Source organism: Eutrema salsugineum, unplaced genomic scaffold (genome assembly GCF_000478725.1).
Source record: "Eutrema salsugineum unplaced genomic scaffold, Eutsalg1_0 scaffold_1, whole genome shotgun sequence".
Lineage (NCBI taxonomy): Eukaryota > Viridiplantae > Streptophyta > Magnoliopsida > Brassicales > Brassicaceae > Eutrema > Eutrema salsugineum.
In genome coordinates, this window is record NW_006256909.1 from 4738001 (window position 1) to 4756177 (window position 18177).

Here is an 18177-nt window from a genome sequence, read left to right on the forward strand (position 1 = left end):
GGCACTGATTTTAATAAATCCAAAAGAAGATAACTCTCGTTCATCCAAAAAAAAGACTTGAAATGAATGAGTTCATGAAATAATCAATGACTCATTATACACACTCTCGGATCCAAGTTCGAAATAGGTCCTACACTTGTAGACTTCTCACAAGTATTTCCAGCCTAGGGAACTTTTCGGTTAACCCAAAAAAGAAAACCTAATGACTCATTTCAACATTTGGATGCATACATCAAGGTGAATTGAATAAAAGCGTATTTTAGCTACTAATATGCAGGGTAGCATATAACATGGGCCTACAAGAAAAAGCAAGTCGTTTTTTACAAAAGTAAAAATAAAATATAAAAAAGTAGAATGAGAGGGACAAGGGTAGAATTGGAAAGATTCCTGGACGCTTTCAGTGACCTGTCGGGAAGTAGATGTGTACGTGTTACGTATATATAGATTCATACATGTATAAACAATTTTTTTTTTGTCGTGTATAAACAATTTATTAATCTAAAGACAGTAGTACATTTAAGAAAATCTAATCTGTGATGATTTGTCTGTTAAACCCCAAAGAGGAAAGAACTTACTTCTAATTATATTGATTATAAATATATATATATATAAATTACCTTTTTTGTATAATTTTGTAAATACGACTTGGAGCCAAATTTCTAAAAAGTTAAAACAAAAATAAAAGCTCTCACCTTTTTATCATTTCTCTGAAACATCCATCATCTCCCCAAAAAAATCACAATTGATCTCAGCTCATGTTTTTTGTTTTTGTTTTCCCCACTCTCGCAGAAAGTGTTTTACTGTTTTTCTACTCACTAAACTGCTTCAAAAGTTTCTCCACATTATTATCAGAAAAATGCCTGAATCTGTAGCAGCAGAGCATGATTACATAGTTTTGTCAGAGTTTCCAACCATGGAAGCAACATCAATGTCTGACAAAACCAAAACCAGAGACAACAACAACAACAACGATGACGAAGACGGTCTGAATTTCTTCAAGGCCACCGAGTTGAGACTCGGTTTACCCGGTTCCGGGTCACCGGAGCGAGTCGACCCAAGATTCTTGTCTCTCAAGAGCTCATGTCCTGTGTCAGGGGCCAAAAGGGTATTTTCCGACGCCATTAATGGGTCTAACAAATGGGTCTTCTCTCCTGGATCAATTACTGATGTCGGGTCGGTTACGGGTCCCGGTAGCTCAGCCGTGAAAGACGCTAAACCGGCCGTTTCAGTGAAGGAGAAGAAGAGCTCTGCAGTAGCTCCAGCTTCAAAGTAAGATAAAAGCTGTCTCCTTTTTGGCCGGAAAATCTCTGTCACAGATACATCTCTGTTTTAGATCTTTTATGATTTTTTTTTATGTGTTTTGAGTGAGCAGGGCACAAGTGGTGGGTTGGCCACCAATTAGATCATTCAGGAAGAACACAATGGCTTCTTCTCAATCTCAGAAACAAGGTGGTGATAATAATAATAACTCAGAGACTGAAGCAGAAGCTAAGTCTGGACCAGAGCCTTGCTTGTATGTCAAAGTGAGCATGGAAGGTGCCCCTTACTTGAGGAAAATCGATCTCAAGACTTACAAGAGCTACGTCGAACTCTCTTCTGCTCTTGAAAAGATGTTCAGTTGCTTCACTATTGGTAACGTTTTCTAGCTTCCTTCGTTGAGAAAAGACATATGACTAAGTTAGTAAACTGTTTTATTTTTTTGGGTATTTTCAGGTCAGTTTGGCTCTCATAAAGGGTGTGGCCGAGATGGGTTAAACGAGAGTCGCTTGACCGATCTCTTGCGTGGTTCTGAGTATGTTGTCACCTATGAAGATAAAGATAGTGACTGGATGCTGGTTGGTGATGTCCCTTGGGAGTAAGTCTTTGATTGCTAATGTTAAGAAACCTCTGAGATCAATCAGCAGCTTAATTGTTGTATCCTTACATCTAATAGTATCTTAGTCTTGGTCATTTGTATGTCTATCTTTAAGGACAAAATTCTAGCTTAGCTGAAGAATCCTGATCGTTGAAGTTTTTCCTGCCTTTTCCTCTGCAGAATGTTTATATGCTCCTGCAAGAAGCTGAGAATCATGAAGAGCTCTGAGGCTATTGGCCTAGGTTAGTTTTTATTTTCTACACCCTTGTTTTCGCAGAGTCAACCTGTTCCACACTCGTCTGCTCCGTTTTAAGATGTATTAGAAGGTGGTCTTCTTTTTGAACCAAGACTGCCTTCTAATACTTTCATGATTCTTAAGCTTCTTGCAAGATGTCTATAAACACTTTGCAGAGAAAAGAGACATAATCAATGGGGAAGAGCTCGAAAAAGACGCCCCTTGAAGAGCTCCTAAACACTAGCAATTTAATACTGCACGAAATGAAGAACTATCGCTTACACAAAAATCTTGTTTGTTTGCAGCTCCAAGGGTGATGGAGAAGTGCAGAAGCCGGAACTAGTAAAATGCCCTTACGTGTGATAGTATATGATTTGGAAAAAGAGATGTTTTTAAGAAATGTAATAGCCATTTTGTTTTCAAGTATTTTGGTGTGTTGGTGTGCTAAGAGTAATGTTCGATCTTTCTTTAAACAGCCTCTACTAAGCTCTAAGCTCTAATAAGGCCTCTTCCTCTTACTCGTGTCTCTAATCAATCAAAAGGATCATATGGGTTTGTGTATGTGTGTTTGCCAAGGAAGACTTCATAATTCGTATGTATAAAAAGGTTGGTAGTGTGTAAACGGTTTTATTTTTATATCTATGTAACACGCTCCAGTTTTGGTTTTGGTACACCAGAGCGGAACCAAATGATTGTACAAAAGTGCAACATCTTCAAAAATTCTGGAAGCAAACCTCATTAGACCAAATGATTGTAGTTCACAGAGTTTACGTTTAAGTGATATAGAACCTTTGTTAGAACTATTGGACTCAAACAAAATCATACGAATCATTACTAAACATGTACAAAGGGTTTTAAAGATAAAAGATGCACACGACTTACTAGCGTTTCCACATTTTCATATTAAAACGTATTTATCTATATTACAGTACCTAATCCTCAGTTTCCTCCTCTTTACGACTTCTATGTACAAAACGAAAGTGAAGACACCAACGGCTTACAGGGATCGCAAAGCATCTCCGATTTGCTTCGTTATGTCTCAATTCTTTTGAAAACTCCAGCTTCTCTTGCTAAGGTTGCTCATTATCCAGCCAAAGTCGAGTAGATTTTGCCCATATTGTATCTTCACAAGGTAGCTTCTGTAGGGTATCAGAATGTTCTTGAGACCTGAGAGCAATCGATACAGAAGGTTTCAGGATATATCATTAACTGAAGACGGCCATTACCAGATATCACAACGAGTACCAACAAAGACAGACAGCTCTGGTTTCAATCAACCTAGGACATAGATCCTAAGCGGCATGTCACAGAGAGAAACGTAAAGACATTGTAGTTACCTGTTATGCACATTGTCTTGTAAAAGTGAGCAACTTGAGCATCTCCTCTTGTAACAACACGCTTGTTCGATTCCAAACACTCAAGAAACGCCATGTCAGCTTTTAGCATTTCTGCCTGGTCATGAGTATCATAACCGATATCATGGCAATAGCAGCAATGGTCTAACCAATCAATAGGTCTCTGATCCCAGACCAGTGAACCACCATCTTTCCCACTAGACCAGTTGGGTCCACAATAATGTCCGTACCGCGGGAAAAGCTGAGAAAGAAACGCCCTCGGTCCTGTGTGCCACGGAACCTTGGAGACATAGGGTCTAAACCGATAAACAGTAGTCACACTATCTGATCTTGAGGACCTGCGAGACGCGGCATGCCTTTTTAACCCTCTATTTATAGTAGTGGGTTTCTGCTTCCCATTACCGGAAGTTGCAGCCCAAGGAACAACAGAACTAAGTGACCAAGTCCATATCTTTATATCGAATAAGCCTTTCCCTCGATCTGGCTGCTCCAGGAGAGAAGTTGTCGATGTCACGGTTTCTACCATGGCTACATCCTTCTTCGAGCTGTTGTTATTAAACCAGGAAATACTCGGCAACCCAAAGTTCATCTGTAAACAACACAGTACATACAATGACTTCAGCAATCAAGTATCATAAGATCTGTCATCACTATGAATATCATGTAAAAGTAATAAGAAAAACAAGATTTTGTTTCTGCAACTCCTTAAGTAACCGACCTTTCTAGTGTTGTAAAGAGACCAAATTTCGTTCAGTAAACTTAATATCAATTGAATTAGTAAGCACTATGCAGTTCACTATGTCAAATCATTCAGTAAACTAAATTCTAATCAAGTGGTAGAAAACTTTTGCTTCTTGAAATGACCAAGTTCCTTGGAGATAAGAAGAAAGCTAGTGGAGTGATCCCAGACACAAAACATGTTTTACTTTTTCAAAATCCGTATTGCTTTATTTGAAAGGAAAAAACTTTGATCTGTGTAAGACGAGAGTGTTTGGGATTTCAAGTTTCCAAATTTCATGATAATGCAAAGAGAGCAATTTTTAAAACAAGTTGATCTCAAATCTCAATACACTGACATTCAAACCCAATTTAATGGATGGTGAACACAAATTTATGAATGAAACCAGAAAAAATCCGCCAAATAAAACAGAATCCAAACGAGAAGAAATTTGAAATATAGAATTTCGACCACACATTCGAAGAAAATTTCCAAATTGTTAAAGAAGACCTCTCAAAATCATAAAACCTAGAATTCACTAGTAAAGAACATTGAATCGGATCTCGAAAAGGCACAGAAACTAAAAAAAAGAAATCAGAATGACTTAAATCAAAGAACATGCATTGAGAAAGAAATTCCCGAACCTGCGCAGACAATCAACAGAGACGCTAAGACACAGATTTTTCGTTTTCCTTCACAAATCACAAACTTTATTATCCATCCTTTTAATTTATTGGGCTAAAAACATTGGTGGGCCTAGCTTTTAGCCCAGATAGAAATTAAATTATCACAAATAATAGTAAATGCTTAGCTCCGAGTTAAGCTGTAGTCTAATGCATTAGAGATCCCTTAATTCGTTTTTTGTTTCGACTTTTTTAGCTAAATAAAAACATAATCCGATAATTACTTGATTTCGTTTAATTATTATTATTATTTTATTCGTTTCGTACCGTCTAGTGCTGCCATTGTTTCATAATCCGATATTGTAAAATGTAAATTGTAGAGGACGCAAAAAATGCACAATCTCATCATTTCATGAACAAAAAAATTACAGCTTTTTGATTAAAAACTAATCAAAGGTGAAATACTGAAGATTTTGTCTACAAAACAAAAAAAAGGAAGACTTTGCTTTAAAACTCACGACAAAAGAGAGCTCCCTTATTTAAAAAAATTGAATTTTCTCTCTCTCAGTTGTCTTCTCCAAGAGTAAACTTCACAAACCTCCTGACTTTGATGTTTTCACCAAGAGTAGCCACCGTTTGCTTCACAAGATCCTTAACCAGAACACTATCATCTTTAATGTAAGGCTGCTCAAGCAATGCCATTTCTCCAAGCCTCTTTGAGATCCTTCCTTCAACAATCTTCTCTTTAATGTTTTCAGGTTTCGACAAAAGATCCTCTCTTTGCATCTCTATCTCTTTTTCTTTCTTCTTAATCTCCTCTGGAATATCCTCAATTGATACATATTGCACCTGCGTGAACACATTTCAGGTCAGATACTACCAACCGGTTTAAGCCGTTGTTTCAGCTGAGAAATTTTCTTACCTGTGGATTAGCCACTGCTTGCATTGCAAGATCATCAACCAACTCCTTGAATTTTTCGCTTCTTCCAACAAAATCAGTCTCACAGTTCACTTCTATCAGAACTCCAATCCGAGCATCGTGGATGTACGAGCCGATTCTCCCTTCTGCTGCAAGCCTGCTTGATTTTTTATCAGCCGTTGAAAGACCCTTCTTTCTGAGGTATTCTTGTGCTTTCTCAAGATCTCCTCCTGTCTCCGCCAATGCCTTCTTGCAATCCATCATACCGGCTCCTGTTTCTTCGCGCAGCTGCTTAACAAGACCAGCTGAAACCACTGCAGTTGCTGGACTGCAGTACCGTATTGCAAAAAGTTTTAACCTTTCTATAGCCAAAACTTTTAAGAGCTTTTGTCAAGAAGAGCAAAGATTAAAAAAATTCTCACCTTGCAACAGCTTCCTTGGGCTCTTCAGCTTTTGGCTGTTCTTTCTCTTGTTCAGTTTTTGGTTTAGCTGCAGTTTGAGCAGCAACCTCAGCAGCAAAGTCCTGGCTTTTCTTCTCAAGGCCTTCTCCGAGAGTGTACCTGATGAATCTCTTTACTTTGATGTTTTCTCCAATGGTTGCAATCCTCTGCTTAACAAGATCCTTCACTATCACCTTATCGTCTTTAATGTATGGTTGCTCGAGCAATGCAAGTGCATCTAGCCTCTTCTTTATCCGACCTTCCACTATCTTCTCCCTTATCTGCTCCGGCTTGGATAAAAGGTCTTCCTTTTGCATCTCTATCTCTTTTTCCTTCTTCACAATTTCTTCGGAAACATCTTCTGTGACAAGATATTCTACTTGAGGGCACGCAGCCACCTACAATGTCATGTCAATTTATGTTCTCAGTTACACCAAAATGAAGAAAATGGTTTAGCTAGAATCTTGGAGTTACCTGCATCGCCAGATCATCAACAAGTTCCTTGAAAATGTCGCCACGTGAGACAAAATCCGTCTCACAATTAACCTCCAAGAGGACACCAATTCTGCTGTCGTGGATATATGAACCGATTCTTCCCTCGGCTGTGGCTCTGCTAGCTTTCTTATCTGCGCTCGCTAGCCCCTTCTTGCGGAGATACTCCTGAGCTTTGACCATATCACCCTCGCTCTCCAAGAGAGCGTTCTTGCAGTCCATCATTCCCGCCCCTGTTTCTTCTCTCAGCTGCTTCACAAGAGCTGGTGAAATGCCCCCTGTATTTTTTGTACAATAGATTGAACTTTCCAATTAAATCATCTGGCCATGAAGCTGAATGTAAAACAAGCAAAAGATAAGTGAAATAGAGACCTTTGATGCTTTCATCTGCAGTAGCACTGTTGCCACTTTCCTCAGAAGAAGCTCCTGTGACTACAGAGGTAGGAGTCTCGGCTTCAGCAACAGGTACTTCAGCCACCACTTCCTCCTTCTGAACCTCTTCACTGGGTAAAGCTTCTGAAGATGAAACTTCATCTGTGACTGAATTTGGAGGAATAGAGTTCTCAGAGATTTCCTCTTCACCTGGTCACCAGTAGAAGAAAAGCGTCAATGCTATTACACATTAAAACAATGAACCAAGTCAATGTACAAGAAGGCAACGCAGCCTACTTTTGGTATCTGGAATTGGAGGAACATCGGTTACTGTCTCAGAACTCATCACATTGGCATTTTCTTCTGGAATCTTTTCCACCTCTTCAGCTTCAGCTGCTGCAGCTAGTGTTTCCGTTGGCTCTTCTTTTTCCTGTGAATCAACTTCAGCTTTGGCCTCTGTCACTACTTCTTCTTCTACCTTGGGAGTCTCTGATGAGAGAACCTCTTTATCTGTTTCTTCAGATGTTTCAGATAACGATTCCTCGACTTTATCAGAGGTGATAGAGGCTTCAGCTTCTACTGGTTTCTCAGCAGTTTGCTTCTCTGCCTCTTCCTCCCTCTTGTCAAGAAACGCAGCAATCTCTTCGTTCTTACGGAAAGCAAGCATAAATGGATTCGTGGCTGTATGCACAACCCCTTGAGTGAGTGTTTCATCAAACTTACCGTCATCTTCCTCTTTCATCGTTAAAGTAACACGTCCCCTTGCTATCCGCAACACACGGACCTTAACCTCTTGTCCAGCTGTTAACGAAGAGCCACCACCCATCATCATGCTTCCAATCCCATCATCTGCTTCCTCATTCGTAGGTAGAAACCCTTCTTCACCTTCTCCTATCGTTATAAACGCTCCTGACCTCGTTAGATTCTTCACCGTTCCATCCAACATCTGCCCTTTCGCAAACTTTGAGCTAAACCCATCTTCTTTCTTCTGCCCTCCTTTTAAAGCATTCCTTTTCCCTCCGGCTCTCGGCTTATCACCACCACCGGAATTGCGTTTGGGAGGATCGTCATTCTCACGCATACTAAGAGAAATACGTTTTCCCTCAATGTCAGCTTCCACTAGCCTTACTTTCACTTCTTGCCCAACAGAGACAACACTCGCAACATCCTTAACAAAGTTGTCACTCAATTGAGACACATGGACTAATCCATCTGTGAAGGCACCAAAATCGACGAAAGCACCAAAGGGCTGGATCGCTCGTACTTTCCCAGTGAAAGTAGCACCAGCAACAAGCTCCTCGTTTTTAACTGCCGGCATTTCGCTCTTCCTCCCTGGTCTTGGTGCTCCCCTTGACTGAGACGTTGTAGTAGTAGCAGGAGCAGCATCTGACTTGTCATTTGCATCGGTTGCTCCTTTTGAATTCTCGTCAGCAACAGGAGGAGAATCTTGTTCCTCTACTGCCACAACATCAGTCCCCGTGGCTCTACTACGATGAGGATGCAACACAAACTGCCTTCCATGAGTAGGAAACAATCCAAGTGAAGTCGAAAGAGGCAAGACGAGTCTCTGCGTTGATGATGGTATCTGTTTGCAAGCTTTACGCGAGAAGCAGCATTTGATGGAACAATCGTTCTTCTTTACGGTAAAAGCGGCTCCAGGAATGAGCCAGGCTTTGCTGATAGAAGAAGAAGTAATCGTAGCCATCTTCACTGTGCCTAAAAACTGTCACTTTACTACACATAGAGCATGACACACTGTAAGAACAAATAATGAATAAAGAAACCAACTGAGGAAAATACTACTCTTTTCTCAATTCGAATCGAAATATCATTGCAGTCTAACTAAACAAATCTCCACAACTGAAGGAAAAGAAAGTCAGTAAATTTGGGACTATTTTTATCACGATAACAAGCGAAGAGTCGTAGAATGATTGCAGAATTACATTGAAAGAAACCCATTTGAGTAAAACTGATTAAAGGAGCTACCTTTAGTTCGCCTTGCTCTGCGAAAATTCTGCCAGAGAAACTAAGGCGAGAAAACCGCTAAGTTCAGTGAAAATTTTCTTGCATGAAAAATAAGCCCAGAGAGAAACGAAGAAAGAAAGAGGTGAGAGGCTTCAAATCCTTATCTCATTTTGTCTGTCTCCTCTGCTCTTTGTGTTTTTATTTTTTTCCTCTATTGTTTCGTGGATAGAGAGATAAGAGACTTCAAAGATTACATACATACCAGATTATTGTCTTTTTCTCTCTCTCTCTTCGGCGTCAATCAGCTGAGTCGATTATGTTTAAAATGGGCTTAATGCTAAGGCCCATAAAGTTACGAAAATTAGACCCAGAAATATTCAAAACGCGTACCAGTGACTGTCGAGGGGCCAGACGACGACTATTTTTTTTTTTTTTTTTTTTTTGCTATAAAGGAGATCATTCATCAGGAAAAGCTTTTTTTCTTGCAAACCGATGAATATGTTTGTACTAGTGCTTCTTCTACTGCTGCAATTCAATCAATTAAATAAATTATGCTTTAAAATTATTAAATTCCCTTTTTTCAACTATATTTTTCTTCATCGCTGAAGTTTTAAAAAATTTGCACTTTTTGCCATAACAACTATAATTGGCATTTGCTAATTTTGTTAAATATTTATATTAGTTATCAATTTATTTCATCTAATATTAGATTTTTTATTATTTAGAGTAAATTATAAACAAATTTCAAATAATTGGCTAATTTATTAAGTTTTAGGAAGTATGATTTAAAATTTTAGATATGTACTGTTATTTTGTGAATTTGAAAACGATTAAATGAGTTTTGGTTGAAATTGATAAAGTCTTATCTTCATTCAAGCATCTAATAAGAGTTATTGAGTGATTTGACTATCTAAGACATTAAAAAATATGGTTGAAAATTTTAGTTTTAAAAATTTGGTTTTGAAAGTTTGGTTAGTGAATTTGTCAAAAAAAATGAGAGAAAATTTGTGTTTTAAAATGAAACTTTTTATCGTTTACTATCATTTTTATTTATTTTGAATGATATAGTTATTAGTAGTTTTGTATGAAATTTGAGCGATGATGTTTTTAATTTTTTGTGAATTGTGGTTTATTTATTTTTATACCGCTTCGGAACTCCATATTGCTAAGCTCGGTTCTGGGTCCAGTACTCTCTGATATCGATTCCACCTTAACCAAACATATTGGACATATTTCTGAGTCCTAATCCGTAGGCAAGACGATGTTCCCTTTATGAGTCAACTTGACTTGACGAATACTGTAACGAGCAAGGGTATTTGTTGCAAGTCTGTCTATCCGTTGGCTTTGAGCAACAATCCGATCAGTTACGCATTAAGACAAGACATCATCGTGGAGTTTTTCATTGCCTGAAATCTTTGAGTGTGATCAAAACTAGTGGATGACGAAAAGAAGAATTCTAGTAAGATCCAAGACTCGAGATATTATCACCATCTGCAAGTACACCGATCAACTTCTCGACTTATACTAATAAAAACCGTGCTTAAGAAACCTAGCGACGAGGGATCTTGGGCCGTTGCATGTGTAGTGACATGTACTGTTTCCATTGTCGCAGAGATGTGAGTCCAAGAGAGATTGAGATTGTGACAAGAATTGTTCCAAACGTAGGAGATGTTAAGAATATTTCTAACGTTCAATGTTGCTGTATTTCCTTTTTGTTTAATGTTTTCCTTTTTTTAAGAATTGTTCTTCTCACGTTCAACATTGCTTTAGCTGAGTCACTTGCGCGCCCAGTTCGGTTGCTATAGAAATATTTAAAGTAAGTTTCGATTTGTTTATTGCATAACGATTTTGTAGTTTTTCTTTTTTTAGTTTACAAAATTATTGGAAATTCATGTTTTTAATCTTTCTTTTCAAAACAAAATCCGAATGTTAAAAATCCTTGAAAAGAAGATGCCTTTTGTTTCATCCGATTCTTCTCCAGATAAGATGAGTTCATATCGAGATTTTACAAACGCAAGGATTTCACAAAAACAATCACTTAAAAGATGATTCTATCACAAAGATAAAAAAGAGTCTAATAACTGACTGACTGTTATAAAAGAAACCAGAAAGCAAATGTATTACGAGTGTGGAGGAAGCCAGTAATGGCGAAAATTATGATGATTTTACATGTAAAGGCCTTCAGGGACGCCTTCTTTCTTCTTGAACATAACCTTTTCCTTGGCTTTCTTGAAATCTGGATGCGTCACCTAAACGGACATAATCAAACAAAAACCCAAACATTAGATTCAGTGGCTAGTGATTTCCCAAGAGGTGTGTGTGTGTGTGATCGAACTGAATGGCTCAGAGTCTTTACCTTCATACGACGCTCCCTGAGAGCAAGCAAACCAGCCTCAGTGCATATAGCCTTTATATCAGCTCCTGAGAACTCGTCTTTTGTCATCACAAACTCTTCCAGGTTTACATCTTCCGAGAGAGTCATCTTCGATGTGTGTATCTATTTTATATAAAAAAACAAAAAAAAACCCCCATAAACTCGATGAACAAGAAACTGTTGAACAAGCCATTGATTAGTTATCTCAGCAGAATTAGTTTACCTGGAAGATGCGTCTTCTTGTTTTTATATCTGGAAGAGGGAACTCGATTTTCCTATCAATCCGTCCAGGTCGAAGAAGTGCCGGGTCAAGACTCTCGATTCTGTTTGTCGCGAGGATGACCTTAACGTCTCCTCTTGAATCAAATCCATCAAGCTGGTTCAGAAGTTCCAACATAGTTCTTTGGATCTCACGTTCACCTCCTGAGTGAGCGTCGTACCTGTTTGTTCAAAAAAAAACTGACTAATCAGATGCCATTTATCAATGGGGTATGGATCAGGTTTGTGTTCTTAGTTTTGACCTACCGTTTAGTACCAACAGCATCAATCTCGTCTATGAAGACGATTGATGGTGAAAGGTCATCAGCAACTCTGAAAAGCTCCCTTACAAGCTTAGGACCATCTCCCAAATACTTCTGAATCAGCTCACTACCAACAACCCTCAAGAAAGTAGCTGATGTAGAGTTAGCCACCGCCTGAAAGAAAACAAAGATAGAAGAGCTCACTCCGACAGTGTTCAAAAGTAAAGTAATAACAAGCATGAAACATAAAATCAACCACCAAAATGCGACAATCTCATGCTTGTAGCGGAGACAAAAGGAAAAGAAGACATTAGTAGTTCAAAAGATTCTTGTCCATGAGAAAAATCTTCTCGCTGATCTAATTTCTGAAATCCAGGTAACCAGTTTAACAATGGTCTGGCCTTTAAAATCTTTCTGCTTACAGTAACGCCTCCACAAGGTTTTTTCAGCTAGATACAAGGAAGGCCTCTGTTACTCACTTACTCTAGATTCAACTGAACAACCCAGTGAACGTAAATGAGACTGCAAATAGTGAACTAAGCTATACTTCGTATAGGCACCAATAATCATTAGATTAAAGGTAGAAAGACAAACCTTAGCAAGCAGTGTCTTCCCAGTTCCTGGCTCACCATACAAAATCACACCCTTGGGCGGCTTGATACCAATGTCTTCATACAGCTCAGGATGAGTTAGAGGGAGCTCAACTGCTTCCTTAATCTCCTGAATCTGAGCTTCTAAACCTCCAATGTCAGCATACGACTCCAAAGGAGCCTTCTCGACTTTCATCACAGACACCATCGGATCCACTTCATCTTGGAGAATACCAACAACAGAGAGAACCTAGCACAAAACCAATAGGAACATCTCAGTACTGGGACTACTTTCACACGGAAGAATTGGTTTAATTAAGAGGCAACATAGTTCGTCAAGTCACTCTTTGAACTATTCTTACGTCCGAATCAAAAACATTTCACAAGTTCCTAAAAAAATTCCCAACTCAGAAACAAAGACGAAATTAGTACCCAAGAACAAGAAGAGGAATTCTAAACCGCAAAAACAGCAACATTCAAGTTTCCGAACCATCAACCAAGCAAATAGGACCTTAACCTAGTAAAAAATAACCTAAATTCACATACCTTATTGTGCATCAGAATCGAGCAACCAGGTTCAAGTTGATCTTTATCAACGAATGACAGTATCCCAACATAGTACTCAGGCCCAACAGAAGAAGAAACGATTGCGTGATTCTCATCAATCAACTCTTCCAGATTTCCAACACTCATCGGTGTACCACGAAGATCATCAACCTTAGATCTGTCTTCTTCGGCCTTCTCCTCCTGAGGTTTCAGCCGCTCCTGGTTCGCCACAAACTCTTCCTCCATCAGCAAGTAATCCTTGATCCGCTCCAATTTCAGCAGCCGGAGTTTGCACTTAGTAGACGGAGTCACCGTCGGGAGTCGCGCCGCCGCCTCAGGCCCTTTCTGCTTACGCTGCTTCCTCCCTACACGAGCCGGTGGTGCCGCCGGCTCGAACTTCTTCTCTTTCTTGTCGCCACCATCAGGCTTCCGATCTCCTTGCCGATTCAAACCTCCGGACGGTCCTTGACCCATGATTTCTTCTCTCGATTTCTTCCGAGAGAGCTTTGTTTGTTTCTCTATGTACTTGAGATTTTTGGCTTTGGGAGGAAGAAATCTTTTTAATTAGCTTTTACATTTTTTGGTATATCAGAATGTGGGCCAATTTGGACCCAAATAGAAGGCAAGTTCATAACTGATAAATATAACTATTGGGCCTGATTCGGCTACGTTCTTAGAAAACACGGTCCTAATCGATGGGCTGAAACCAAAATGTGGATATGAAATTTAAGTAAATTGGAACCAGCAAATTATAATCTTTATTATTTTTCTCTTCTACACATTACCAAGATCATATATGTATATATCTGATTTTAATTAGTTATAGGCTTTATTAATTTTTTTATAAATCAAATTCAGATTCACTTGAGGGTCCGTTCACTGGAGAGATTTCTCCATATTTTGTTGGAGCATCCCATGTATACATAAAATATTCTCCTTTAAATTTTTTGTTGAGAACATAAACTCCCTCTTCTTTTGCGATCCACCTACATACATTAGGATCCATTCCAGTACATGTGCCATCTATAAAATCTTTATCCGGAAGAAACGCATCAAATACTACATGGTGTTTGTAATTTGGTCCCTGAAGGTAAGATACAAATTTGATCGAATAAATATTAGAGTGAACATTTGAATTAAACTGAATCAAAATATATGAATGAACCAAAAGATTCTATAAACCGAGCAGATTATATAACAAGAAATGCAATAAATTAAACCGAAACTAAATTTAGTCGAAAAAATCCAGTCAAGTTGTAAAATCCCATTAAAAAAAAGTCAAATAAAAATGTCTCATAATTTTACATATCATACATTTGTCTGTGTTCTTTGCTAAAACCTCAAAATCAACCTCAAACAAATTTCTGAATCAAATCTAACAATCATATAAAATTTAGCTTCATACGATTAAGTTATTCAATAAGAAAACAAAGAAACGATCATCAGTCATCCGTAATACATATACTTGGTACTATTTATGAATAGAAAATATATCTGGAAACTTAAAATGTATTTCTAACCTGCCATAAATTGCACCAATATTGAGTCTTTGGATTGATAGTAAATTTAAATTGAAAACTTTCGCCGATATTAAGATACGTAATTGGAAAATCATGAGTTTTGCTCTTGCAGTGAACCTCCATTTTTTTGTGAAACCTAAGCTGGTTTACAATTTCCACGTTGAATTTTCTGAAGAGAGGAGGCAACAAACGAGAGTTTATAGAATCAAAGGAAAGGATGATAATTAGAAAAACACTCAGTAAATATTTTCCCATTTTTATCTGAGATGTAATAATTTTTTGTAACCAGTACGGAAATAAATACGTGTTACCGTACCCATATGGGTATATATATACACAAAATTCGAACGGCTATATTCCATATATTAAATACTTTGACTATGTTATATGGCAATTTAATAATACTTAATTTATGAGTAATTCAATTTATAAGGCAATTCAATTTATAAACTAAGTCCATATACAAAAGTAACAAAACGCTTTGCATATACTAATTTTTACGAATTTCCATTTGTTTTGCAGTAGCTAGGAAAACAGATATTTGGTTTTAATTGGTCGTTCTAAAAGTTTTTGAACGTCTTAGAAAGCATAAACATTAATGAACCAATTATATAGAATTAATACTCAAGTTTATCTATGACTTTGGTATTTAAATAACAACTAATAAAATATGGTTTACTAATATACTAATCTCATTTTGACATGTTGGTTGTTGCGACGAGCGCAGGAATAACTCTAAGAGTATTTTAATGGTAGCAACTCTAAAAAGGTGTTTAAATATTATTTAATTATTAATTTGAAGTTAAGAGATGAGTATTGGTGTTTTTCACGCTTGTTTAAGCGTCGACATTTATATTTATGTATTGTTTAGGTTTTAAAAAAAAAAAAAATTGCTTAAGCACTCTTCATAAGCACCTCCATTGAACATAGTCTAACAACCTTCCATCGTATCTTGTTGCACTTTTCACCGTTTTGATGCGACAATCGTTTCAATCTTTTCTATAGGATATCAATTCTCGAAAAAAAATTTTGCATGAATAACTTTGTTTTTTTTTTCTGCCTAAATCGATGAGATTCATAAATAAGAAAACAATTACCAAATATAAGTATTCAGTATCTAACTTTCTATTTTTCGGACAACACATTTTCACTTGTCGCATAACGCAATCAGTTTTAGGGGTCCAAACACAGTTTTTCTAACAGCACCTATGGTACAAGATTACATCACCCACCCCAAGGCACGTTTACATTCATATGAGGTATTACCATAATCTATGTGCTACATTCGGGTTTGGTCTCTTCATATATAAATTAGTTTCCTAGAAAGGACAACAAAAGTCAAATTAAAATCCTAAAACCAAAGGTATGTAATGTAACAAGTATTCAATGCTAATAGTCTCAGTCAAAAACATACCTTACCGTGTATATATATCATATAAATAAAATTGTGAATTCAAACATTCTATATATATATATATATATATATATCAAAGGTTTTGAACTATATAATTTTGTTAGCTAAAAAGAAAAGGAAAACACGCACACACAACACACAGAACAAATAAAAATAAAAGGGTCTAAATGGCTGTATCGAGAAAATGTCTTTTTCTTGTGTTCTTATGTCTCGCTGTTTTCTTCATCTCAGGTATGCAAAATTAAATTACGAGTTTGTATTTTCTATTTGATATTGTAGTATCTCCCTTAAACATACTATATACGTTTTTATTGCTACAATACAGTAATGGAAGAGAAGAGATTCATGTCTAAGGACTCTTTATGCTTTGAATACGACACTAATCTCTTTTAGAACAATATAAATTTCAGAAGCTACAAAAGCTGAAGGGAAACCCATTCTGATAGGTACATGCACACAATTTCCAAAGTGCAATCAGACTTGCATTGAATCACATTATGCTAGTGGAAAATGCATCCAACTGGCTCCACCTGCCCTTGATTTTGTATGTGTTTGTTATCCAAAATATTATATATAATTTGTTCAAGATATTGCAGTAGTGTTCTAATATTTCAAATAAAAAAGGTTCCAAAAATATAATGCAGATCCTTCAACAAAAAAAATATATTTGATGCAAATGCAGTCCGATTTATAGTTTAATATCAAATGCAGAACTTACATACACGTATTATTATATACCGGCATATATCGTTATGGTAACACATATATATTATTTTTGACGTGTTAAAACAAATATATTTGACGTGATATATTATATATATATATGATCACTTTATAATTATAACTATAATAATCAATTGTCAATAACACAACAAACCATGCACTTAAAGTTTTCTGATGGAGATATACTATGAGTGAAGAATTCAATGTCTTGCTGTGGTATCAGATTTGGAACCTCGTACCACAATACCTTTCCTACAATCTGGTTAGATGCAAATGGGTGTTTACCATAGATAACAAATTTTCTTGTAGCAAAATAAAATATATTCTAATTAGATTTTTACTTGTATAAAATTCAAAGGATCTAGCCGAACAAAACATGATTATTTTTTCATAATTCTGGTTGTTGTCGAACAACTGTAAAGGATTTTTCGATTCCAACAATGAATTAGATCACGGTGAATCTCATTTTTAGATCAGTCTAAAACCCCTATGACACGGGTTATAAAGAGTAAAAGAGACAAACCAGACAAAACAATTTCTTGTACAGTCCACAAACAATTGAGATCAAGACAAGATATATAAGAAACTCTTTATTGATGTTCCAAAATGGAGCGAGCCGTGTTGTGTTGTTCGTTTTACCCCAAATGAAATGGGACAATATTTCCTTCGTTTATTGAGTCGTCAAAAACGTGTACTCTTCTCTCATATGTTCACTAGCCTCGTCTAGTCGTCCTCATCGTTTAATTTTTTGTGAAGAACATTAAAACAGTTTGGTTATTATAACCACCAGACCAGAAGATCTAATACTCGTGAAAAAAAAAACTAACTTTTCAGAGAGCTACTTTGATATATCTACAGCATGCTTATTATATGGAATATATAAAAAAATGAAGGAGCATTAGTTTATAAATGACCATAAATCTATGCTATAAAAAGTAGAATGCTATACCTAATTTTGAAAACTATATAAATAGACTTCAATGATATGCATGATCACATAATCCTATACCTTAAAATCTTGATTCTAACGATTAATAAAATTTTAACCACAACTCCTGTTATTAACCCTAACATTTGCAATGATTAATTGTACTTTAGAAGGGAAGACAACACTCATTTGATAATTGTAATTTGGAATAAAATTTTGAATTTTTTTTTTATAGTTATAAAGTCCTGAGTCGATGTTTGGACAACCCCAAATTCGAAATCAAAGCATATAATATGGTTATGTTCCAAATACTATTCAAATGTACGATTGTAAACTTCATCCTTGATTTTTTTCCACTCAAATTAACGATATTTGGTTTTAGAAACAAATCAGCATTACATCCATCCTGTAATTCAACAAATATGCATATAGTAAAAACGAGAATCTGTTAGAGTAACATATCTACTTTAGATTGAATCCAATTTTATTGAATAAATATTTTTAATTGTAGAGATTATAAATATTAGTGAATCCAACTTTATAAAGTAACATATCTTTAATTGTAGAGACTATAAATATTAGTGAAT

The 18177-nt window shown here is 36.6% G+C and overlaps 6 protein-coding genes across 7 annotated transcripts; 2 read left to right on the forward strand and 4 right to left on the reverse strand.

The window, feature by feature from the left end:
* The first annotated feature begins 707 nt into the window (after positions 1-707).
* Positions 708-2726, forward strand: LOC18028525 (auxin-responsive protein IAA27). The gene is made up of 5 exons (XM_024148892.1): positions 708-1269; positions 1373-1632; positions 1714-1855; positions 2036-2097; positions 2396-2726. The coding sequence occupies exons 1-5, from the start codon at positions 857-859 to the stop codon at positions 2431-2433; spliced, it is 915 nt and encodes a 304-aa protein (XP_024004660.1). The 5' UTR covers positions 708-856; the 3' UTR covers positions 2434-2726.
* A 167-nt stretch (positions 2727-2893) lies between these two features.
* Positions 2894-4866, reverse strand: LOC18028760. Its single transcript, XM_006412818.2, has 3 exons — positions 4808-4866; positions 3428-4034; positions 2894-3257 (listed from the first exon to the last, which is right to left on the reverse strand). The coding sequence occupies exons 2-3, from the start codon at positions 4032-4034 to the stop codon at positions 3130-3132; spliced, it is 735 nt and encodes a 244-aa protein (XP_006412881.1). The 5' UTR covers positions 4808-4866; the 3' UTR covers positions 2894-3129.
* Positions 4867-5177: 311 nt separating this feature from the next.
* On the reverse strand, positions 5178-9218 carry LOC18028761. Of its 2 annotated transcripts, none has more exons than XM_006412819.2 (7): positions 8996-9218; positions 7307-8743; positions 7010-7219; positions 6620-6915; positions 6128-6543; positions 5709-6033; positions 5178-5635 (listed from the first exon to the last, which is right to left on the reverse strand). In XM_006412819.2, the coding sequence occupies exons 2-7, from the start codon at positions 8712-8714 to the stop codon at positions 5351-5353; spliced, it is 2940 nt and encodes a 979-aa protein (XP_006412882.1). In that variant the 5' UTR covers positions 8715-8743; positions 8996-9218; the 3' UTR covers positions 5178-5350. The 2 variants fall into 2 exon arrangements, with proteins under 2 accessions (XP_006412882.1, XP_006412884.1); XM_006412821.2 differs by having other exon boundaries at positions 7307-8738; positions 8996-9203.
* Positions 9219-10913: 1695 nt separating this feature from the next.
* On the reverse strand, positions 10914-13539 carry LOC18028762 (26S proteasome regulatory subunit 4 homolog A). The gene is made up of 6 exons (XM_024149437.1): positions 13006-13539; positions 12464-12709; positions 11874-12043; positions 11572-11788; positions 11331-11471; positions 10914-11223 (listed from the first exon to the last, which is right to left on the reverse strand). Exons 1-6 carry the CDS (start codon positions 13477-13479, stop codon positions 11140-11142), a joined length of 1332 nt encoding a protein of 443 aa, XP_024005205.1. The 5' UTR covers positions 13480-13539; the 3' UTR covers positions 10914-11139.
* A 307-nt stretch (positions 13540-13846) lies between these two features.
* Positions 13847-14780, reverse strand: LOC112081878 (S-protein homolog 21). The gene is made up of 2 exons (XM_024148710.1): positions 14526-14780; positions 13847-14089 (listed from the first exon to the last, which is right to left on the reverse strand). The coding sequence occupies exons 1-2, from the start codon at positions 14778-14780 to the stop codon at positions 13847-13849; spliced, it is 498 nt and encodes a 165-aa protein (XP_024004478.1).
* A 1326-nt stretch (positions 14781-16106) lies between these two features.
* Positions 16107-16516, forward strand: LOC18028763 (defensin-like protein 32). Its single transcript, XM_024148558.1, has 2 exons — positions 16107-16170; positions 16350-16516. The coding sequence occupies exons 1-2, from the start codon at positions 16107-16109 to the stop codon at positions 16514-16516; spliced, it is 231 nt and encodes a 76-aa protein (XP_024004326.1).
* The last annotated feature ends 1661 nt before the right edge of the window (positions 16517-18177 follow it).

Excerpts from the sequence above, each read along its gene's own strand:
- LOC18028525 (XM_024148892.1), top strand. The coding sequence starts at position 857 with ATGCCTGAATCTGTAGCAGCAGAGCATGATTACATAGTTTTGTCAGAG. Across the intron at positions 1,633-1,713 it reads GTTCAGTTGCTTCACTATTG|GTCAGTTTGGCTCTCATAAA; the intron begins GTAACGTTTTCT and ends GGGTATTTTCAG. Across the intron at positions 2,098-2,395 it reads CTCTGAGGCTATTGGCCTAG|CTCCAAGGGTGATGGAGAAG; the intron begins GTTAGTTTTTAT and ends GTTTGTTTGCAG.
- LOC18028760 (XM_006412818.2), bottom strand. The coding sequence starts at position 4,034 with ATGAACTTTGGGTTGCCGAGTATTTCCTGGTTTAATAACAACAGCTCG. Across the intron at positions 3,258-3,427 it reads CAAGACAATGTGCATAACAG|GTCTCAAGAACATTCTGATA; the intron begins GTAACTACAATG and ends GATTGCTCTCAG.
- LOC18028761 (XM_006412819.2), bottom strand. The coding sequence starts at position 8,714 with ATGGCTACGATTACTTCTTCTTCTATCAGCAAAGCCTGGCTCATTCCT. Across the intron at positions 6,916-7,009 it reads TGCAGATGAAAGCATCAAAG|GGGGCATTTCACCAGCTCTT; the intron begins GTCTCTATTTCA and ends CAAAAAATACAG. Across the intron at positions 6,034-6,127 it reads CCCAAGGAAGCTGTTGCAAG|TCCAGCAACTGCAGTGGTTT; the intron begins GTGAGAATTTTT and ends ACGGTACTGCAG.
- LOC18028762 (XM_024149437.1), bottom strand. The coding sequence starts at position 13,479 with ATGGGTCAAGGACCGTCCGGAGGTTTGAATCGGCAAGGAGATCGGAAG. Across the intron at positions 12,710-13,005 it reads CGATTCTGATGCACAATAAG|GTTCTCTCTGTTGTTGGTAT; the intron begins GTATGTGAATTT and ends GTTTTGTGCTAG. Across the intron at positions 12,044-12,463 it reads GGAAGACACTGCTTGCTAAG|GCGGTGGCTAACTCTACATC; the intron begins GTTTGTCTTTCT and ends GTTTTCTTTCAG.
- LOC112081878 (XM_024148710.1), bottom strand. The coding sequence starts at position 14,780 with ATGGGAAAATATTTACTGAGTGTTTTTCTAATTATCATCCTTTCCTTT. Across the intron at positions 14,090-14,525 it reads ATTGGTGCAATTTATGGCAG|GGACCAAATTACAAACACCA; the intron begins GTTAGAAATACA and ends TCTTACCTTCAG.
- LOC18028763 (XM_024148558.1), top strand. The coding sequence starts at position 16,107 with ATGGCTGTATCGAGAAAATGTCTTTTTCTTGTGTTCTTATGTCTCGCT. Across the intron at positions 16,171-16,349 it reads CGCTGTTTTCTTCATCTCAG|AAGCTACAAAAGCTGAAGGG; the intron begins GTATGCAAAATT and ends TATAAATTTCAG.